The sequence below is a fragment of the Xyrauchen texanus genome, chromosome 13 (genome assembly GCF_025860055.1).
Source record: "Xyrauchen texanus isolate HMW12.3.18 chromosome 13, RBS_HiC_50CHRs, whole genome shotgun sequence".
Taxonomy (NCBI): domain Eukaryota; kingdom Metazoa; phylum Chordata; class Actinopteri; order Cypriniformes; family Catostomidae; genus Xyrauchen; species Xyrauchen texanus.
In genome coordinates this window covers 43314654-43335317 of record NC_068288.1, presented here as the reverse complement: position 1 = coordinate 43335317, position 20664 = coordinate 43314654, and the positions used below count along the sequence as shown (strand labels likewise).

Sequence of the window (20664 nt, the reverse complement as noted above, 5' to 3'; positions counted from 1 at the left end):
TGCCATTTATTTATATATCACAGTGTTTACGTGGTAATCCAAGGTACAATAAAAAAGTATGGCATTACCATGGTATGTCCAAAAAAAAACAATGATATTATCATGGTACCGTCTCCATAAAACATAGAACTACTATTCAACCTTGTCAACAAAAAAAAAAAACTTGGTAATATCATGTCTTGTTATGATTGTCTTATTTGTCTCTGTTTTTATGTGCTAATGTTGGTGTCTCAGCATCTTTAATAATTTTGTGTTTATCCCTGTTTAAATGTCGCTAGGACTGTGTTTACATCCTCAACTTTTTTTTGGCTTTTAAGCGTATATAAACCTGCAATGGATAGCAGCCATTCCTGCAGAGTATGTTCACACAACAACCAGTAAAACTGACTAAAGTCTGTGTTATTGTAGGAATGAGAAGATGTCCCAAAGTCAATAAATGTATTTAGTCATTTTTATATGAGATTCATTTTTTCAAATATAAGATGAAAACATAAACAAAAAAACTGATTCTTGATTCTGATTGTGATCAAATATTTTTGTTTAATGACTGCTAAACCATATAATTGACCAGTTCCTACACAGCTGTGCAAATTTCATGTCTCTTGAATCACTCAAATCAATATTTTTTGTCCAGTTGTTTATTTATTTGGTAAGTAGCTGTGAAATAATCTGGATAAAGTACTGCCAGACGGTCGTTATCGTGAAATCTCTTCAGGGTTATAAAAGACCCATCTGTGTTATTTTCCGATAATGATCGTCTGAGTGTACATTATCCCTTACTCATTCTAGGCTTTTAAACTTTTATACTCAAGGGAATGTTAAGCTCTCTCCTTTCCACAGTCATCAAGCTGTACATCAATCATCTGTACTCTTTATCTTCATGTCTTGCTCCGGTTGTGTGTTCATGTGTGTGGGGATGGATGTGGAGGAGACTGGAGCAGGTCACATGGAGGCAGCAGAAGAGGCGCCGGCTCCCAAGCGCAGCAGAGGCAGACCTCGCAAACAACCACAGGTCAGAGATACACACCTGGATAGAGAGGACAATTGTACTGCTTAATTTGAATCAGTTTGAGATAGATAGACAGACAGACAGACACAATTAGACTGACTGACAGAAACAAATAGGTAGACAGACAAAGACTGAAACAATTACCGTAGGTAGACTGACAGACAGACTGAAACAATAAGACAGACAGAAACATTTGATAGATAGATAGACAGACAGACAGACAGACAGAAACATTTGATAGATAGATAGACAGACAGACAGACAGACAGAAACAATCGATAGATACAGAAATATTAGGTAGACAGATAGACAGACAGATAGACAGACTGAAACAATAAGATATATAGACAGACAGACAGACAGACAGACAGACAGAAACAATCGATAGATACATAGACAGACAGACAGACAGACAGACAGAAACAATCGATAGATACATAGACAGACAGACAGACAGACAGACAGGAACAATCGATAGATACATAGACAGACAGACAGACAGACAGACAGACACAATCGATAGATACATAGACAGACAGACAGACAGTCAGTTAGCCAGAAACAATAGGTAGACACACAGACAGACAGACAGATAGATAGATAGATAGACAGACAGACAGACAGACAGACAGACAGACAGACAGACAGACAGATAGATAGATAGATAGATAGATAGATAGATAGATAGATAGATAGATAGATAGATAGATAGATAGATAGATAGATAGACAAACAGACAGAAACAATTGATAGATAGACAGACAGAAGACAGACAGACAGACAGACAGACAGACAGACAGACAGAAGACAGACAGACAGACAGAAAGAATGGACAGACAGACAGACAGAAAGAATGGATAGATAGATAGATATGTTGGGTAAAATTATCTATCTATCTAAGTGATGAAATGAAGTGAAACTAAGGAAAACTGTAAATTAAATCCCTCAGAAGTCTGATGAAATCCTCGCTCCCAGGAGGCCGAGAGGGAGACCAAGAGGCAGTAAAAATAAAGACCAGAGGGTCACAACAAAAGTAAGAGAGCTACATGTGGTGCACTTAAACTTAAAGGGATTGTACACTAAAAATGTAAAAGTTTGTCCTCATTTACAATGATATTTCAAACCTATATGACTTTCTTCCTTCCATGGAACACAAAAGGAGAGTGAGACAGAATGACAGCATCATTCACCATTCGAAAAAAGATGCAATGATGACTGAGGCTGACATCTCCTTTTGTGTTCCATGGAACAAAGTCGTATGGGTTTGGAACTACATGAGGTTTAGAAAATGATGACGGAAGTTTCATTTTTGGGTGAGCTATCAAAACTATGTCTTTTGAAACTTAATACATCTCTCATTCTTTATTTCTCGTATTCCTTAATTTGTCGATGTGCCTACTGTAGATAGAGGCACCCAAAGAAAAGAAACCGCGAGGTAGACCAAGAAAATGGGTAAGAAATATTTTTCTTTCCATCAAACTCTGCAACATAGTGCATATCTGTATATTATAATTAGGTCTATAGACCAGCAAAAAACATTTTGTTTCTAAATTATTAATGGTAATGCTCCTACAAGCTCCACCCGAACAAATACGATGAGTAAAAAAAAACAATTGTAAAATGGCGTGCACTTATATAGCGCCTTTTTAACCTTAACGGTATTCAAAGCACTTTACACTGTGATTTTAATTTCACCCATTCACACACATTCATACACCAATGACGGCAGAGATGCCATGCAAGGCACTAGCCTGCCATTGGGAGCAACTTGGGGTTCAGTGTCTTGCCCAAGGACAGTTTGGCATGTGGAGTCATGTGGGCCGGGAACCAAACCTGCGATTAGTGGCCGACCCGCACTACCAACTGAGTCTCATATATGTTGTTGTTTATCAGGGCGAATCAAGTTGCTGAATATGCATACAGTAGGTGTTGTGTATGTAAATGTGGGCAGTCACATATTAATGTGCTCGTAGTCGTGACGTCACATCCACGACAAAGAGTTTTGAATGATCAATTTTTGGAGATTAGCTTTCATTCTGGGTGATCTAGGGAAGGAGATTTGCATTGTAAATGTTAGCGTAAACATGAAAGTCTTATTTCAAGAGAGCATTTCAAATCCACGGTTATGAAGGTAAAATAGTGTATAAATTATTTGCATGTGTCGAGTAAGATTTGTGAAAGCGTAAATCAAATTGCAAGTGCATAAATAAATAGCATGCTCACAGAACGTTTGTAAATGTGTAAATCAAGTTGCAAGCATAAGAAAAAAATATTAGCAATACTTTAATGCTTTATAGAAAGGGTATCACTTGATTTCATATCACTGATTGCAGGTTTGCAAAGTTTTTGGCCATGTTTAGGTGCAAAAAGCCAGAAGAATATACACCAAGTTTACTTTGTGTTAATACGCAATTACAGATTCACAATTGATTTACACTTTCATAAATCTTACTCTGCGCATGCAAATCATTTAGGAACTATTTTACCTTCATACAAGCCCATCACTGAAAAAAACGATTTTTTGGCTCCGCAACCATAACGTATGAAAATAAATCACAAAGTACATATTTGTTAGATTTACTTAAATTTTATGAACGTGTACAACACAAAATATTTACATTTTATGTGGAACTTTGAGAGTTACAGAAAGTAAAATAATAATTGTGAGTGCCTTGAACTTCTTTAGTGAACAAATGTATGAAATTACAATTTGAAGGACTATTAACTGAAATGATCAAGTTCAGAACTGAGGTTGAGGGTAATACCCATAAGTCCTTGTGCTTGAATAATTTAAGTGTGTTTGTTTGGTCAAAAGGAACTTATTGGAGCATTTAATTAGTTCTTATTAAGAATTCATAGAGATTTTAGCTATTTTTAGTCAAATTGATGTTTTACTGTAATTAGCGGTTTTGTTTAAGTCACCATTAGGATTATTATTCCATTAGTTGTCAACTTGGTTTCTGTTCAAATCATGTAATTCTTTCTTGTGCATGTGAAAATGCATAGCTGAAGTATAGCTTTATGTGCATTTCTTTGGGGAATCAAGTTTAATATCTGACCTCAGCCGCTATTTTCTTTATAGCCAAGTAAATCAGTGATATAAACATTCAACTTGCTTTTAGTTGCTAAATCTTATTAATGTAATATATTTAACATAATATAACAAATATAACATATTCATGATATATTATATTTGTGTATATATAACAAAGGTTTTACTTGTGCTGTCATAAAATGACCATACATTCAATTGACTTAAAAAGCAACGCTTCATATATATATATATATATATATATATTTTTTTTTTTTTTTTTGGTGCTTTAAGTTGCATTCAAACGCAACTACTTTTAGATTTGTTTTTATTTTAGTTAAAGAGAGAAATCTAATCAAGTGAGAACTTATTTAACCCAACAGATTTTCAAAAGATATTTGTTATGGCAACCTTCACCAAGATCTGTATGAGTTACTATGTTATAACTATGTAATAACACTCTGTATCTTTTTTATTGTCACACTGTTTGTCTGTTTCTCTCACCTTCTTTGTTTATATCATCCATAGCCTCAGAAAACCATTAATCAGGAAGAACAGCAGGTAAATGGCATTTGGTTTATATTATCCACTAATTCTTTAAATCATTGTCACCACAACAACTAATGATGATGTTTTGTGCCCTAAAACCAAATGCATATAATTGCATGAGAATCGTTGCCTTCAGTTAAACGCAAAACCTGATAAGCATGTCACTCAGTGGCTCTCAAATGCTGCAGGTCTCTTTGAAGTGACGAGTTGATGAGTTGAAACCATTTGAAAACTCTGTTACTCATACGGTTATCAAGGTTAGCACAGAAGCGAAATGACTCAGTCTGTTTAAGGGAAACACAACACAGCTCCTTACATTTCTTGGTTTCCTGTCCAACTGTCACCATTCTCAGTACGACAGTTAATGCGCACACAGTCCTCACGTGTTCTCTTTCCTCTAGCCCTCTCATCCCGAGGTGGAGGGGGCGGAGTCAACAGAGGACCTGCCCACTCAGACTCCGCCTTCTGAATTACATCAGCAGGACAGTGGCTAAAACTACGTCATTGGTGACTTCGATATTACATTGGAGGTGATGCTTCCTCTCAGCTGCAACTCAATGGTTAAATAGTTTAATAGTTTAAAAAGCAGCCATAACATTTGTTTTCAGGTTCGAAAATGTTAATGTTCAGACTTCTGAGAACTGAACTGCTAGCATCGTTTTGTAATCAAAGATTAGACTCAAATTGCATCCAGGAACTGCAAAACAATCCCAATGAGGAAGGGGCCATTTATTTAACATTGTATGTCTCAGGATTCTGGAGACAGATGTTACCAAAGCTTGAAATTGATCATTTTACAGTTGAAACACGGTGCATTTTTAAATGATTTTTAAGTGTGTGATATCTTGTATTGTTTTTAGTGTTTACAGACGACAAAATGGATTGAAAAATGTCATTGTGTTCTTGTGAAAATACAAATAAACTGGCTTATTTTACAACAGTCAAGACTAGTAACGAGACAAAAATGCCTTAATTGATTAACAAATCATTAGAATTCAAAACAAGAAGTTGAAATTGAGTACCTCAGCACCACAAACCTCATTTATACTCTAATATGTAGTGTTTTTTTAATATATATTTAAATATATATTTTATAATGGCCAGTCTCTGGAGTGTAACAGGATTATTTTTGGCACTGTATTATCTTTTCAAAATATATATATTTTTATATATCAGACAAATGGCAGTTTTGGTACACATTCTGTTATTTCGCTGACATGGTGGTGGTATTTACAACATTACTGATGTTTGAAGCATCTCTCATTGATTTTAGGACATTGAAATGACAATACAATTGAAAGATTCTGGTTTCTTGATAGCACACGAACATGTTTGTTTAACTAGAGAATCAAACGTTTTTTTGTGGGACTTAAACGTATTTGTCTGTGAATCTCTTCTTTTTCTTTTTTAACTGGAACCTTTATTGGTAGATTGCTACTAAATATTGCACAGATACATCATGTGTGTAGAGCTAATTTAGCCATGGAAAACCTGGAAGTATCAGGGAATTTTACAAATGTGTTTTCCAGGCCTGTAAATTAATACAATCTCAAAAGTCATGAAAATTTCGATAGTGAGTATATCTTTTTCTAGTTTTTCTCTGCTCTAAAATATTTCAGGAGCTAAATACTGCTCGTGTTTAGAGTAGAGCAATAGTGAAGAGTATCTGAATGGTCTTAATCCAAATGATTGTGAAAAATCTGTCTAATTGTGGAAATGACTTGGTCATAAAGGGTGGGAAACTTGCTTTTAATTAATAGAATTTATTATACTCTGTCTAATAGAGTCTAATAAATGTTTTCTATTCTTCAGCGGTCAGTAATGCTGTTTGAAACATGTTTTTGTACTCATTCATGTGCCTTGATTGACTATTGGTGGTTTTTGTTGTATTAACCAATAAAATATATTGTTTTAGTTTTATGGTTTTTAACACTTTTTTCCAAAAACACACAGATGCACATGTTATAATCTAAATATCAGTTTTTATTATGTCCTTCATTGACATACAAATTTAGAAACGTCTTTAAAATGATCTGTTTATATTTGAGGGAGTAGTGGAAAATCTATTATTGCATCATTTAGCTATTTCATCTGCACCCACACACGGTCACACACGTTCACTTTTTTCACTGCAAATCACTTTTTGGTCATTTTGAGCCGTAATGGAAGATCTTTGCAATGCTGTCTCTCTAAAATCACTGCCTGAAATTAAAGTAGGAACTCTTTACTCACTGCAGTTGAAACACTATTGCTGTTGTCAGGGAAAATGGGATGTATTTTTTCTTTAAAGGAGCATAGACGTTCTTCAGAGCACAATGCTTGAAAACAGAACTGTAGATGTTTCTGCAAATGGCTTTGAGACAAATAATGATCACTTTCAGGTCATTTCAGCTGCGAATAAATAGCAAATTGTGATCAATTAAAGTGTAGCCTGCTCTCATGAAAAGTCCTACATATTTTATGAGTTGGCTATTTCATATGGTCTCACACGATGTTGTTCGCATAAACTTGTACGACTTCATCACGTGCAAATTCCCGGATGTGTAAAGCGGAGTTCTGCGCACCAGGCTTTAAGGACATACTTATTAATATTAACCCAATAATAACCCAAACCCCTTATCTAAACCTAACCGATCAGTAGAGTGTGTAAACATGATCGGAAGATGTTGTGTGTGACAGAAGCAAGTAACTGTTGTGTATTAGATGGAAACGATGTCCAGCGACGTCATTGGCTGTAGTGAAAGTCGTAGGAGTTCAAACGAGTGCAGTCGCACGATATCATATGAATTAGCCAAATTTAGCGACTTCGCTGTGAGACTGTGTCATCCTGCCATTCACCAAACTAGTATGATTTCTCACAAAGCTGTCCTGCCCTTTTTAAATAAACAACCTTCATATTTGATTATTCTCTCATTCATTCATATTAACAAGAAACACAATGTCTCAATCGTATCAATGTGTGTCTTATTGACCGCTTATAGTCCATGTTGCTTTAGTGATCAGAACATATGGACAGCTCCGTCTTTTCTGTTGTGGCTTTCTGTATATTCCTGAATCCTAAAGAATTCCAATGCGTCCAGTTTCCCAGCTGTCATTCATTAATCGCATCGGCCACATCAGTGAAGACAAGTCGACTGGGTTTCTGAGTCGCACCTTGACTTGTAGTCAGAGTCTGAAGAGAAAGAGAATGATGTGAGAACATTATACAAGTAGTACAAATTAAAATGTACTTCTACAATGGCCACATAATCTAATGCCAATGCTTTATTTTGTTATTTACAGATGTTTGAAGGTATTTGGACACTTCAGTCACACTTATAAATGTCATTACATTACAAAATATTAAGCCAAATGGTATTCATCAATAGCAAAGATAGCACAAGCAAGCATTTCAAGCAAAACATGACACACACACAAAGGTTTTAAATGGTTAAAGTCATAAAGTATTAGTGGAGCATGTTCTTAGTTAATGTGATACATTACACATGTGGTTAATCTGTTAATGAGGGGTCAAACAGAGTGACTGGACAGAAATGAAGAAAAGTGCAGAATGAGTGAGGGTTAACGGTGGATTTGGGTAAGTTGTTGCAACACAGTTGTTGTTGTTGTTGTTGCTTGTTTGAAGATGAGCATTTGCATGAGATTAAATGGATGTATAAATGGTAACAGACACATTTAAAGCAGCAATGACTACTTTACCACAAGGCCTTGTGTCAGAACTTAAGAGAAATGAGAATGTTAAAAAAATAATGAATAAATAAATAAAACTAATCATGAAAAATATGGCTGGAATCATTTTGATTTGGCTCTAGTTATATGTTCTTTAAATATACAATATGATGAGCATAACAAATATTATAATTGGTGTGTTGATTTCATTTGATAAAATGGATGTATTGGATGCATAATATTTTTTCAAACATGCATTCAACATATCTGTGGAAACATCTTTAACAAACAAACATAGTATTTTAAAACTTGCGATGAATACTCTTACAACTCTGTTTGTACGTTTGTACATTCGCAAAGGGGTTGATGTGCACATACTTTAGAGTTTGGTCCTGCTGGGCTTCCGTCTCGTCCGTGGTCCAGCAGTTCCTTCTCGAGATCGTCCTGTTCTTCAGCTGGATCAAAGTTATACATGGGCATCAGCTGGTGTCTCAGTTTCTCCAGTCTGTAGAGAAAACAACACAGCTCCATCAGTGACACTCCTTTAGTGTCTGTCTGTGGGAAACATAAGAGCGCTCACTCTTAAAAATAAAACCAAACGACTGTCTGATGCCAAGGGAGGACACATTTAAATTAATTAAATTAACAGTTTCAAAGAACATTTTATTTTAGTGTTCTTTTTATTTTTATTCTTTTTTATTTTAAGTTTAATATTATTATTTAGTTCTTTAGAGCAGTGCTTTTATTTTTATTTATTTTATTAATTAATTTATTAATTTTTTTAAAGCCAAGGACCCCCAGATATGATGATCCACTTGCAAGGGATCCCCTTCCGATGATATAAAGACAATTAAACAGTATATTTTCATGTATAAAGACAAAAATATTGTTATATTATTAATATAACATGGTGTTTGTAAAATGTAATAATTGGATTTCATATCGTAATTGCACACTCAAGAATATTTTAGCCTATTTTTAAGATGTATCCATTTCAATTGAATAACAAATTTCCATCTAATTTAATTGAATAGTCATGAAGAAAATGTAATTAATAAAACGAAGATATGTAAGATTTGATCATTTTATTTTGTTAAAGATTAGGCAATTCAATTAGATGGAAATTTGTTATTCAGTTGAAATGGATACATCTTAAAAATAGGCTAAAATATTTTATTGAGTGTACTAAAGCAAAAACTAATAATTAGAAAATATTTGTATTAATTTGGCAGCTTTTTTCAGCCACTATTGGACTAATGTTAGAACAATAAATCTGAAGAGAAACATTTTCACTTAAATTAAATTTATTTGTCGAATGAAACAGTAATATCAAATTCAGTAAATGTTCGTTTCTTTCACATATTTGACAGATTTTTTCCCCTGAGGGTCCACGGACAAAAATATTATAATTTTATAATGTATATGTTCGTTTTGTAAACCGAAGTTGAAAGGCTCATTTTTTAAACCCAACATTTATTAAAAAAAACCTGCTTTAGAAAATCATCTTTGTTCTGGTGCTTTCATAAGCCCAGACAACAAATACACTGATCTGAAGAACCTATAATGTAACATTAGTGTCACGATTCACTGTTGTCTGCCCTGTGTTTTGCCTCTGTCATCTGTTCCCCATCGACTACACTTCCCATAATTCCCATTAAAAAGTTGGTTGCTTGTTCTTGGTCAATTGTTCTGTAACGTAGGGAAAAAGTCAAGAGAGCTGCATCTAGGTGCAGCAAAGGATTTTAATGAAAATTAACACAAAAAAAAACAAACGACTGGTAAACACAGAAACAAATAAAACATCCACGATGGGAAACAAGAACACAAACATGAGAAAACATCCACGAAGGGCACAGGCATCACACGGTGGCTCTAGATACATTCAAGTACATACATTCAACAACTGACCAAGAACAAGCAACCAACAGGGCATAATATACAAAAAGACTAATGAGTAGATAAAACACAGGTGAGGACAATGGAAGACAGCTGGAAGTGATGAGGGCAGGGAATTATGGGAAGTGTAGTCCATGGGGAACAGATGACAGTGAATCGTTACAATTAGAAAATGTTTTTAATACTTAAAGAACCATAAAGCCAAAATAGTTCTTCATAAGAAGAGAGTGTGGCCTAAGGTGCTACAAAGAACCGGTAAAGAACCTTTATTTTTAAGATAAAGCAAAAGAGAAATCCAGATTTTCTTACCTTTTCTTTTTCCTGATATACAGAAGCTAGTGAAGAGAAAAGAAATAACATTCTGAATCAATTAAACTGACACTGATTGTTTTTTGTTTTTGTTTATTTGTTTTTTAAGTACAAGAAATATTAAGGTACCTAACTAGGATTAAAAAAATATCAACACAATCAAGTGTGAAGCATAACGGAAGAGAAGAAAAATGAAATTACATATTTTTGTTTAATGAATTAAAAGGATAGTTCACCCAAAAATCATCTACTCTCCCAAAATCTAAAATCACTAAAATCGTGTATGATGTGAATGGCAGTGAATAACAACTTTCGTTCTGTTTCTCACACAAGGCTATCAAATGGCTTCAGAAGACTTGGAATATAGTGCACAAGTCAAATGGACTCCCCTTTGTTGCTGCTTTTTGTCCTTGGATAGTCGGGTCACCAATCTCCTTCATTGTATGGGTTACTATACCTACATTTTTACAAATAATTAACATTGTGTGGCACGTTGTAGAGCTAATTTAAGCTTGTGTTTTTGTGCGCTAGTTTTGTGTTTGTTAGAGTAGATGAGTTACGGCGTTTGACACTGAAGACTTGCTTTCTCTGTTTACTTTCATGTAGTTAGGTTACAGGTTTAATCATTAGTTAGACCTGCGTTTTGTTTTTAGTTCTTTTCTTTTCTTTGGCGTTACTTGGGTCCCATTTCTCTTGGGTTAAGTACTTGGAACATATTCCTTGCAATTGTACATATTTTTATATATATTTGTTTATGGTACATCTTTATTATTATTATCATATCATGTTACACGTATTGTTACTTATAAATATGTAACATATATGTCAAATAAATCACTTTTCCTCTAGGCATTACTTCGTTTAGCGTTGTCTCTTGTCACCACCATCACTCCAATTCATCACAATCTCAATGTTACCTACTTCTAAACCAAATTAAGAGGTTGTAACACACTGAAACTAATTTTATTCACTTTCATGCAAATCACTTTGACTAGTGAGATTATTGCATTACTTAACCAACAACAAGTACAAGTGTGTGATCAAATTGAGTGCAAAGGAGTGGAGTACGAGTCCCGAAGAGCAGGAGAGTCAAGACGTGAGCCAAAAATGTCATAGAAGAACCACAAAATGAAAATGTTACTTCAGCAATTGCATTTTTCATGCTTTTATTTTACACTATCATTTAGGTGTAGGTTTAAGGTTTTGGGTAGGGAGGTCGGTTTTGTTGATTTGAGATTTGATAGAGCATTAATCTTAAAATCCCCATCTGTTAGGGAGAAAATTTGACTTGCTTTAAGCACGACACAGTGGACATTTCAGCTCAGACCTGTCGCGATACGTGTCATTGAATTACATAATATCAGTCTTGAGCAGCTTGGACATTCTGCTAAATTTGAAACGATATGAGGGTGAGTTAATGATGACAGAATTTTCATTTTTAGGTGTACTATCCCTTTAAGAAGGATATTTTTGTTGTCTGCCAAGGGAGATGTTTCCTCACCATGACGATGGCCAGCCCAATTACTGTGATGATGCCAAAGAGTACGAGCACCATCCCCATCCCTGCGCCTTCCACAGATGCAATTGGCAGCTGCGTGGAGTTGAAAACAGTCACATTGGTGGACAGTGTGATGGAATGGAAGGTGGACCTGGAAGTTATGTTCTCCTGGTCAGTTCTGGGTTCTACTGAACTTGTGAAAACAGGAATGGAGGTGGAGAGGGGACGGGTGGGGATGAGGGTGGGGAATGGGGTCAAGGTGGCCAAAGACATGGTTCTTGTAGGGTGACGTTGTCTCGTGGTTAGAAGTCAACCCTAATGGCCTTCAATCCCCTTCCATGCCTCGGCCATGAGGATCTCTGTGCTCTCCTGAACTTCTGCCAAGAATCCTGTGAAAATAATAGAAGTCTGTCATCTACATTGGTGGCCCCCAAAAAGTATTAGGTCACTTAAAGGAATAGTTCACATCTGGGATGGCATGAGGTGAGTAAATGATGAGAGAATTTTTCATTTTTGGGTGAACTATCCCTTTAAGCGTCACTTAAAGTGATATCAAATTATGAAACCAAATAGCATCTGAAAACAAATGCTGCTAGAGCTCTGAGCCATTTTTGCTCAATGACTTTTAATCAACTTAATAAACCATTTTATTAACATTTGTCCATTACTCTTTGTCCTCATTCATTCCTTAAAAAAAACATCTTCTTTTAGTGAAATGATTTGCTTGTGAAACGTGTGCCACTAAATGTAATAATCTGTTCCCTAATTCAACAACATTTAGCGTAAGTGTAAGTGTCTAATACTTTTTGGAGCCAATATAATTTTATCACTATAAACTTTAAACATGATTGACATTCTAAAAGCTTAAAGGAATGTTTCAGGTTCAATTTAAGTTAAATTCAATTGACAGAAGACTACATTTTGACATCCTTCGTTTAAAATAGAAGAAGCAAAAATTGCAATAAGTTGCATACAATGGAAGTGAATGGGGCCAGTTCATAAACATTAAAATACACACCACTGCACAAATATAGCCACAAGACGTAAACATTATATATGATAACATCATTTAAGTGTGATAAAAACAGGGATTAACTGCCATTTACCAGATGACATAGTTAACCACTGTTGCATTGTCATGACACCAAAGTTGTAATACTGTACATAACTCTACACTGGTACGTTTAGTAAGCAATAAAATCATGTTAACGCATATAATGCTGGTATATTGTAGCTATATTTTTGAAACAGTGAGTATGAAATGTTTTCTTGCCTCACCCCTTGAGACAGTGATAAACTTATATATATATATATATATTGTTAAGGGTTCTTTTGCTTTATGAACATCTGAATGGTTCATACGGCTGTGGCTCAGGTGGTAGAGCGGGTCGGCCGCTAATTGCGGGGTTGGCGGTTCGATTCCTAGCCAACACGACTCAACATGCCGAAGTGTCCTTGGGGAAGACACTGAACCCCAAGTTGCTCCCAATGGCAGGCTAGTGCCTTGCATGGCACCTCTGCCGCCATTGGTGTGTGAATGTGTGTGTGAATGTGAGTGTGAATGGGACACAGTGTAAAGTGCTTTGGTAACCTTTAAGGTTAAAAAAGGCACAATATACTGTAAGTGCAGACCATATACACTCACCTAAAGGATTATTAGGAACACCTGTTCAATTTCTCATTAATGCAATTATCTAATCAACCAATCACATGGCAGTTGCTTCAATGCATTTAGGGGTGTGGTCCTGGTCAAGACAATCTCCTGAACTCCAAACTGAATGTCAGAATGGGAAAGAAAGGTGATTTAAGCAATTTTGAGCGTGGCATGGTTGTTGGTGCCAGACGGGCCGGTCTGAGTATTTCACAATCTGCTCAGTTACTGGGATTTTCACGCACAACCATTTCTAGGGTTTACAAAGAATGGTGTGAAAAGGAAAAACATCCAGTATGCGGCAGTCCTGTGGGCTGAAAATGCCTTGTTGATGCTAGAGGTCAGAGGAGAATGTGCCGACTGATTCAAGCTGATAGAAGAGCAACTTTGCCTGAAATAACCACTCGTTACAACCGAGGTATGCAGCAAAGCATTTGTGAAGCCACAACACGCACGCGACCTTGAGGCGGATGGGCTACAACAGCAGAAGACCCCACCGGGTACCACTCATCTCCACTACAAATAGGAAAAAGAGGCTACAATTTGCAAGAGCTCACCAAAATTGGACAGTTGAAGACTGGAAAAATGTTGCCTGGTCTGATGAGTCTCGATTTCTGTTGAGACATTCAGACGGTAGAGTCAGAATTTGGCGTAAACAGAATGAGAACATGGATCCATCATGCCTTGTTACCACTGTGCAGGCTGGTGGTGGTGGTGTAATGGTGTGGAGGATGTTTTCTTGGCACACTTTAGGCCCCTTAGTGCCAATTGGGCATTGTTTAAATGCCACGGCCTACCTGAGCATTGTTTCTGACCATGTCCATCCCTTTATGGCCACCATGTACCCATCCTCTGATGGCTACTTCCAGCAGGATAATGCACCATGTCACAAAGCTCGAATCATTTCAAATTGGTTTCTTGAACATGACAATGAGTTCACTGTACTAAAATGGCCCCCACAGTCACCAGATCTCAACCCAATAGAGCATCTTTGGGATGTGGTGGAACGGGAGCTTCGTGCCCTGGATGTGCATCCCACAAATCTCCATCAACTGCAAGATGCTATCCTATCAATATGGGCCAACATTTCTAAAGAATGCTTTCAGCACCTTGTTGAATCAATGTCACGTAGATTTAAGGCAGTTCTGAAGGCGAAAGGGGGTCAAACACAGTATTAGTATGGCGTTCCTAATAATCCTTTAGGTGAGTGTATTTACCACTGCATTCACATCACCTGATTAAGACTCACTGCTCAACGTGTATACAAAAAAAGGGGAATTTGAGATATTGTATTGAATAAAGCTGTCGCTCTATCACTGAGAAAATCTGTGTGTGATTGCACACTATTGACTAAATGTGTGGGTTTATGGCATGAGCGCGTGTGTGTGTGTGTGTGTGTGTGTGTAGACGAGTCAGAACCCTGTGGACGACATATGGATGTGTGAGCTTCTGAGATACTGCTAGCAAGCCGCAAGCTTCCTTCCACATTACAACCGTTAGGATTGGTGTATATGCTTGTTTGTGGATGTGGGGGCTGGGGGCAGGAAATAGGTTCGGATCTTAAAATAGAGAATAGGAGAACTTGCTGTTGAAATCTTGGTGGATGTGAATGAGAACGTAGAATCTCCTAAACCACAGACCGTCTCCCATTCATGAGACGGTCACTTGCATTAAAGGGGTAGTTCACGCAGAAATGAATGAAATACATTCCGAATGATTTGGTAGAATGTCTAAGCTGATCTCTTCCATTCAGTGAACTCGAATAATGACTTGTTTGTTATTATCAAAGTGTTCTGAAGCCATACAATAGCTCTGTGTGAGTAAAAGATCGAAATTCAAGTCAAATGGATGCAACACTTATGTGACACATCTTCACACTCACTCGTTCACTAAACTGCAGGGGCCGAATCCACAAAAATCTGCTTCAGAAAAAGATAAGAAAGAACTTAGGATAAAATATGAGAGGTTTAGAATGAATATATTAACATTGATGGTTTAAGACAATTTAAGACGGCTGATGATTTTCAGGAATACATAACATTTTTAAACATTTTAAGGTAGAAAATAATATTAAAATCGTCATTAAAGGAATCGTTCACGCGTAAATATGAATTCTCTAATCATTTACTCATCCTCATGTCATCCAAGATGTGTTTGACTTTCTTTCTTCTGCAGAACACAAATGAAGATTTTTAGAAGAATATCTCAGCCCTGTAGGTCCATACAATGCAAGTGAATGGTGACCAAAGCATAATCCATACAACTCCAGTGGTTTAATCCATGTCTTCTGAAGAAATCCAAATGGTTTTGGCTGAGAACAGACCAAATAATTACTTTTCATTGCATATCTTGCCATTGCAGTCTCTAGGCACAATCATTATTTTAAGCTTGATTACACTTCCTAATACTTGATGCATGCGCACAGCGCTAGATAGCGCAACAGGAAGTGTAATCAAGCTTAAAATAATGATTGTGCCTAGAGACTGCAATGGCAAGATATGCAATGAAAAGTAATTATTTGGTCAGTTCTCAGCCAAAACCATTTGGATTTCTTCAGAAGACATGGATTAAACCACTGGAGTTTTGTTTTGGTCACCATTCACTTGCATTGTATGGACCTACAGGGCTGAAATATTCTTCTAAAAATCTTAATTTGTGTTCTGCAGAAGAAAGAAAACCCATTGATTAGATCGCTTCTGAAGACAGAGCTTTAACCACTAGAAACGTATGGATTTCTTATATGCTACCTTAATATCGTTTTTGGTGCTTCAAAGTTTTAGACCCGGTTGACTTGCATTGAATGGACCTACAGATCTGAGATATTCTTCTAAAAATCTTTGTTTGTCTTCAGCAGAAGAAAGAAAGTCAAACACATCTGGGATGGCATGAGGGTGAAAATAAGGATGAGAGAATGTTTTATTTTTGAGTGAACTATCCCTTTAAGTTGCTTCTCATGGCTTTAACTTTTACTTGAGTAAATTTCCATTAAGTCATTTTTATTTTGAAGTTGGTTTGACAATTGGGTACTTTATACAACACTTTAAAATAGTAATAAAAGTGTACACGTTTAAGGTAAGTGAAACTTAAATCAGTCTAATTACTGACTGTTTGTTCACTGTTTGGCAATGTGTAGTGAGATAAACAAAGAATAAAACTACAATATATTGAAAATAAAAACTGTATATTGTTATCGTTTAGCAAGTTGTTACAGTCAGAAACCCCACGCTGCAAAAACTAAATCTTGCAGGAAACACTGGCGTGAATATTATTTTTAGAATATCATATTTTGTGTTCCTCTGATAAATGAAAATCTTATCTGTGTGGAATTGCATTAGGGTAAATATATGATGAAAAATGTGACATTTTGGGGTGAACCCCTTAAGCAATCCCAAAAATTGAATTTTTTAGCATGGATAGCCTTCTTTTCTTTGAACATCAAATGTGATCTGTGCATAAGTGTATATTTTTGTGATATACACTTCTGCAAGTTTTTTCTGGAAGTATTTATGTGCTACAGAACATGCACGTATGTGTTCCTTTGTTTTGTGTGCACAGCATTCATGTGTGTGTATGTGTGTTTTGGCTTCTTGCAGCTATTATGTACATCTACCCCTCCCTGCAGTAGCCGGGCAGAATTGGGTGTCATAACAGGATGTGGGTACGAGTATGGCACAGACAGACAAAGAGAAAGAGACACAGCACCAGTCTGATACTAAACCTTGGAAAGCAAGTACCCACGCGGTCCACCAAAGAGGTGCATTTTGTAAGAGAGAAGACAAAGAAATGAACGCAGACAAATTCTTGCTTTGCTTTGCTGTTTCTTTCTCTCTCTCTCGCTCGCTCATTCTCTCTCTCTCTAACTAAAAGCCTATCTCCACCTGTTGATTATTTTACACAGACAGAAACAGGCAAAACAATTCCATAGATCTACATAGATGGAGGGACCCAAGTCATTTCTAGGGGCCAGACATAATGTGAAATTTACCGGGTTAATCGACTTTACATGATCATAACATGAGTTTAAAAATTGAAGAACTTTGCACAGACAAGGTTAGTAAGCGATTTTATCACACAAGTCTCATGTTAACACTTATAATGTTTAGTATTGTGGCTATACATTCAAAACAATGTGTATTATAACGTTTATTCCGGTGCTGTGCCCCATAGACTTCCATTGAATGTACAATACTGTTTTGATTTGATAAACTAAGGGACGAATTGAAATAATTTTCTGTGGTAATCCACAGAATGCCACAGATACAGAATTCTGATATATGGCAATATATGAACATATAGTACATTTAGGCATGTATATACAAATTAAAATTCCACTATGGCTTGGAGAATTTGTTTTATTTATATATAAAATGTGTGTGTGTGTGTGTGTGCGTGCGTGCGTGCGTGCGTGCGTGGATTTGGTTGGTTTACCAGGACATTTTTTTGTTTGTTACAAACTGGTAATTACAAGGGTACTATGCTATAAATGTTTATGAGGACATTTCTAGTGTCCCCTCAAAAAAACTAAATGATGTTTTTTGAACATGTAAAAATGCTGAAAGTTTAGGTTTAGGGGATAGAACCTATAGTTCGTACAGCATAAAAATCATTATGTCTATGGAGAGTCCTCATAAGGATAGCCGCTCCGTGTGCACGCGTGTGTGTGTGCGCGTGCATGCACATGCGTGGGCGTGCGTGTGTGTGTGTGTGTGTGTGAATTGTCATTTTGAAAAAGGCAATGTGTTGCATACTGTACATGTACAAGTATCTGACTTTTTATTTCAGTAAAAAGCCACACATGAACATGCATATTATACATTTATCAGATTTCTGTATGGGAATTTTCAATATTGTTTAACTTGGAATATTCCTGTAAATTATTTAATCTATTTTATGCATTTAACTTTTACAAACCCTCACTTTTTCGCAACCTCAAACACAGGAGACTGTGTAATCTGTGTATGTGAGGGGTGTTGTGATGTTGTGAAGTGTTTAATTATCTTCTTACATAATCATTTTAGAGGGACACTTATGAGAAAGCTATGCTTGGCATTGTGTGTGTGTGTGTGTGTGTGTGTGTGTGTGTGTGTGTGTGTGTGTGTGTGTGTGTGTGTGTGTGTGTGTGTGTGTTTTCCCAAACAGTCTGCACGCTTGATGAAGGACATGCTAGTCCCTCGGCCAACCAAAATAATCATGGCTCTCTTAAGCCTACCTCCTCAACCAATCAGAGATCACCTTAAGACCAACGTAGGCATCAGAATAATGCTGCTTCTCCTGTGGGTTATCCATTATTCATTTGCTTTTACGTTTATTGCAATTGTACAAAACATTTAAAGAGTGTAAAATGAGTGTAAAGGAGCTTTACTGTCTGAAATAGGATTAGAAATTGCTTATCTGTTGTCATAGGCTGCTGATAGAGATACCTACCTAATCATGGAGAAATGTGGCTGATATCTTTCCGAGATTTTCCAAGCACGCAATGGGGGAAAAAGGAGAGTGAATTTCTCCTTTCACCCCTCCTCCTTTGTTTCTCAGTAGTATGAGTAGATCTGCAAGGGTAGATCCTCTTTGTTCACAATCATTGTTTTCCACAGTGCAAATTCACACCTCTCCCATATTTGCTGATTTGTCTTTTTCTTTCATTTCATTTTATTCCACACTCAAGACAACAACAGCTACATGGATGCCACAAACCCAAGCTATGTGATCCAGAATCGTCCCACCTCCTTTCCTGGACTGCTATTGGTTGACTGTGGAGTAGATGCATGCTGTAATTGGCTCTTTGGTTGTCTGTCTGTCTTAGCAGGGATGGGAACAGGATTTAATGGTTGGACGCACCAGATGTCATGCTTGCGTCCATGGAAGTGAGATCAGGGATGTTAACCTCTTGCTGCCTTGCATGGGTGAATCTTACAAAACCTGTCAGGAAGTGACCAGGTAATATTGTCATCCCAAAACCAAAAACAACACACACACACACACACACACACACAAACAAGAAATAATATTTTGCATTAAGAAAATGTAGTCTGCAATTAGGACCAATAGCATCTTTTGCATTGTGACATTATTTTCTGGACAGTAAAGCACAATGCTCATCTGATTGGCTATTACATATTTAAACTTTTAATTTAAAAGATCAAAGAATCTTCAAGAATTTTGAATGAACAAGAACAGAGACTTACTAGAATGTTTTATCAAAAGCAATCTCACACATTTGGAGATGACTTTAAAAAGAACTGTTTTCTTTTTAAAAACCCTCATATTTTTATTGACAATTCCAAGCAGTCTTTGTTAGTTAATTTTAAATGAATCTCCAGTCATCATGACCACAAATTCTCAAAACAATTCAAAAAACTTTCAAATAGAATCTTGGATCATATTTTACTGCCAGATTTAAAGAAAATAATAATAGATTACATTCTGCATCAAGAAAATGAAGCCTAAGTACATCCCCTTTCCATTCTACAAAAAAATTTAATATGTATTACTGTAATGAAAAAATATTTAAAATTATATATTATAGAAATTGTAAAGTACTTACACGTTTTTTAGTATTTGTTGTAATTAATTTTATTATGTTTTTAAAAGATAAACAAGATGATTTTAATGGGAAAAACAGAGGAAGATTTTAATTTAATGTAGTTTTTTATGGAATAACAGGGTGATTTTAATAATCTAAAAAAAGGATTAATTTAATTACTAGAAAAACATTAATTATCATCCAACGTGAATTTTCTTGATAAAAAAAATATGGTCGTGTCTGGTAACATGTGCACGTAAAATGGCTAGAAATAGCATTTTAGCTTAGCGTAAAGCTGACAATTTACACAAGGTTTATTTCTGTTTCTTCTGCTCCAAACTTAATTCAGATCACACATCACAACTGTTCAAATGCACTTTGGATCACATCATTTATATGTATAAATGTTTTTTTCTGAAAGGACTAAATATTAAAGCTAGGGTGTGCAAACTTTTCCAGAAACATTTTTTGTTTTTTCTGGTTGAAAGTCTCCACATCCTGATAGGAATCAATAATTGAAGTGGTCTAAATT

The 20664-nt window shown here is 36.0% G+C and overlaps 2 protein-coding genes across 4 annotated transcripts; one reads left to right on the top strand and one right to left on the bottom strand.

The window, feature by feature from the left end:
- The first annotated feature begins 281 nt into the window (after positions 1 to 281).
- LOC127654451 (high mobility group protein HMGI-C-like) lies at positions 282 to 6415 on the top strand. 2 transcript variants are annotated; one of them, XM_052141655.1, is made up of 5 exons: positions 282 to 1012; positions 1959 to 2042; positions 2414 to 2461; positions 4569 to 4601; positions 4991 to 6415. In XM_052141655.1, exons 1-5 carry the CDS (start codon positions 881 to 883, stop codon positions 5081 to 5083), a joined length of 390 nt encoding a protein of 129 aa, XP_051997615.1. In that variant the 5' UTR covers positions 282 to 880; the 3' UTR covers positions 5084 to 6415. The 2 variants fall into 2 exon arrangements, with proteins under 2 accessions (XP_051997615.1, XP_051997616.1); XM_052141656.1 differs by lacking the exon at positions 2414 to 2461.
- A 146-nt stretch (positions 6416 to 6561) lies between these two features.
- LOC127654446 (uncharacterized protein C3orf18-like) lies at positions 6562 to 19525 on the bottom strand. Of its 2 annotated transcripts, XM_052141647.1 has the most exons (6): positions 19037 to 19525; positions 11965 to 12350; positions 10464 to 10489; positions 8637 to 8763; positions 8289 to 8308; positions 6562 to 7761 (listed from the first exon to the last, which is right to left on the bottom strand). In XM_052141647.1, the coding sequence occupies exons 2-5, from the start codon at positions 12232 to 12234 to the stop codon at positions 8303 to 8305; spliced, it is 429 nt and encodes a 142-aa protein (XP_051997607.1). In that variant the 5' UTR covers positions 12235 to 12350; positions 19037 to 19525; the 3' UTR covers positions 6562 to 7761; positions 8289 to 8302. The 2 variants fall into 2 exon arrangements, with proteins under 2 accessions (XP_051997607.1, XP_051997606.1); XM_052141646.1 differs by lacking the exon at positions 8289 to 8308 and having other exon boundaries at positions 6569 to 7761; positions 19037 to 19431.
- Between the last annotated feature and the right edge of the window lie 1139 nt (positions 19526 to 20664).

Bases quoted from the DNA above. Each gene is read 5' to 3' on its own strand.
- LOC127654451 (XM_052141655.1), top strand. From the start codon at position 881: ATGTCTTGCTCCGGTTGTGTGTTCATGTGTGTGGGGATGGATGTGGAG. The intron at 2,043-2,413 runs GTAAGAGAGCTA...TGCCTACTGTAG, and splicing joins ACCAGAGGGTCACAACAAAA to ATAGAGGCACCCAAAGAAAA. The intron at 4,602-4,990 runs GTAAATGGCATT...TCTTTCCTCTAG, and splicing joins TTAATCAGGAAGAACAGCAG to CCCTCTCATCCCGAGGTGGA.
- LOC127654446 (XM_052141646.1), bottom strand. From the start codon at position 12,234: ATGTCTTTGGCCACCTTGACCCCATTCCCCACCCTCATCCCCACCCGT. The intron at 8,764-10,463 runs GTAAGAAAATCT...TTTTCTCTACAG, and splicing joins TATATCAGGAAAAAGAAAAG to ACTGGAGAAACTGAGACACC. The intron at 7,762-8,636 runs GTATGTGCACAT...CTTTCTCTTCAG, and splicing joins CAGCAGGACCAAACTCTAAA to ACTCTGACTACAAGTCAAGG.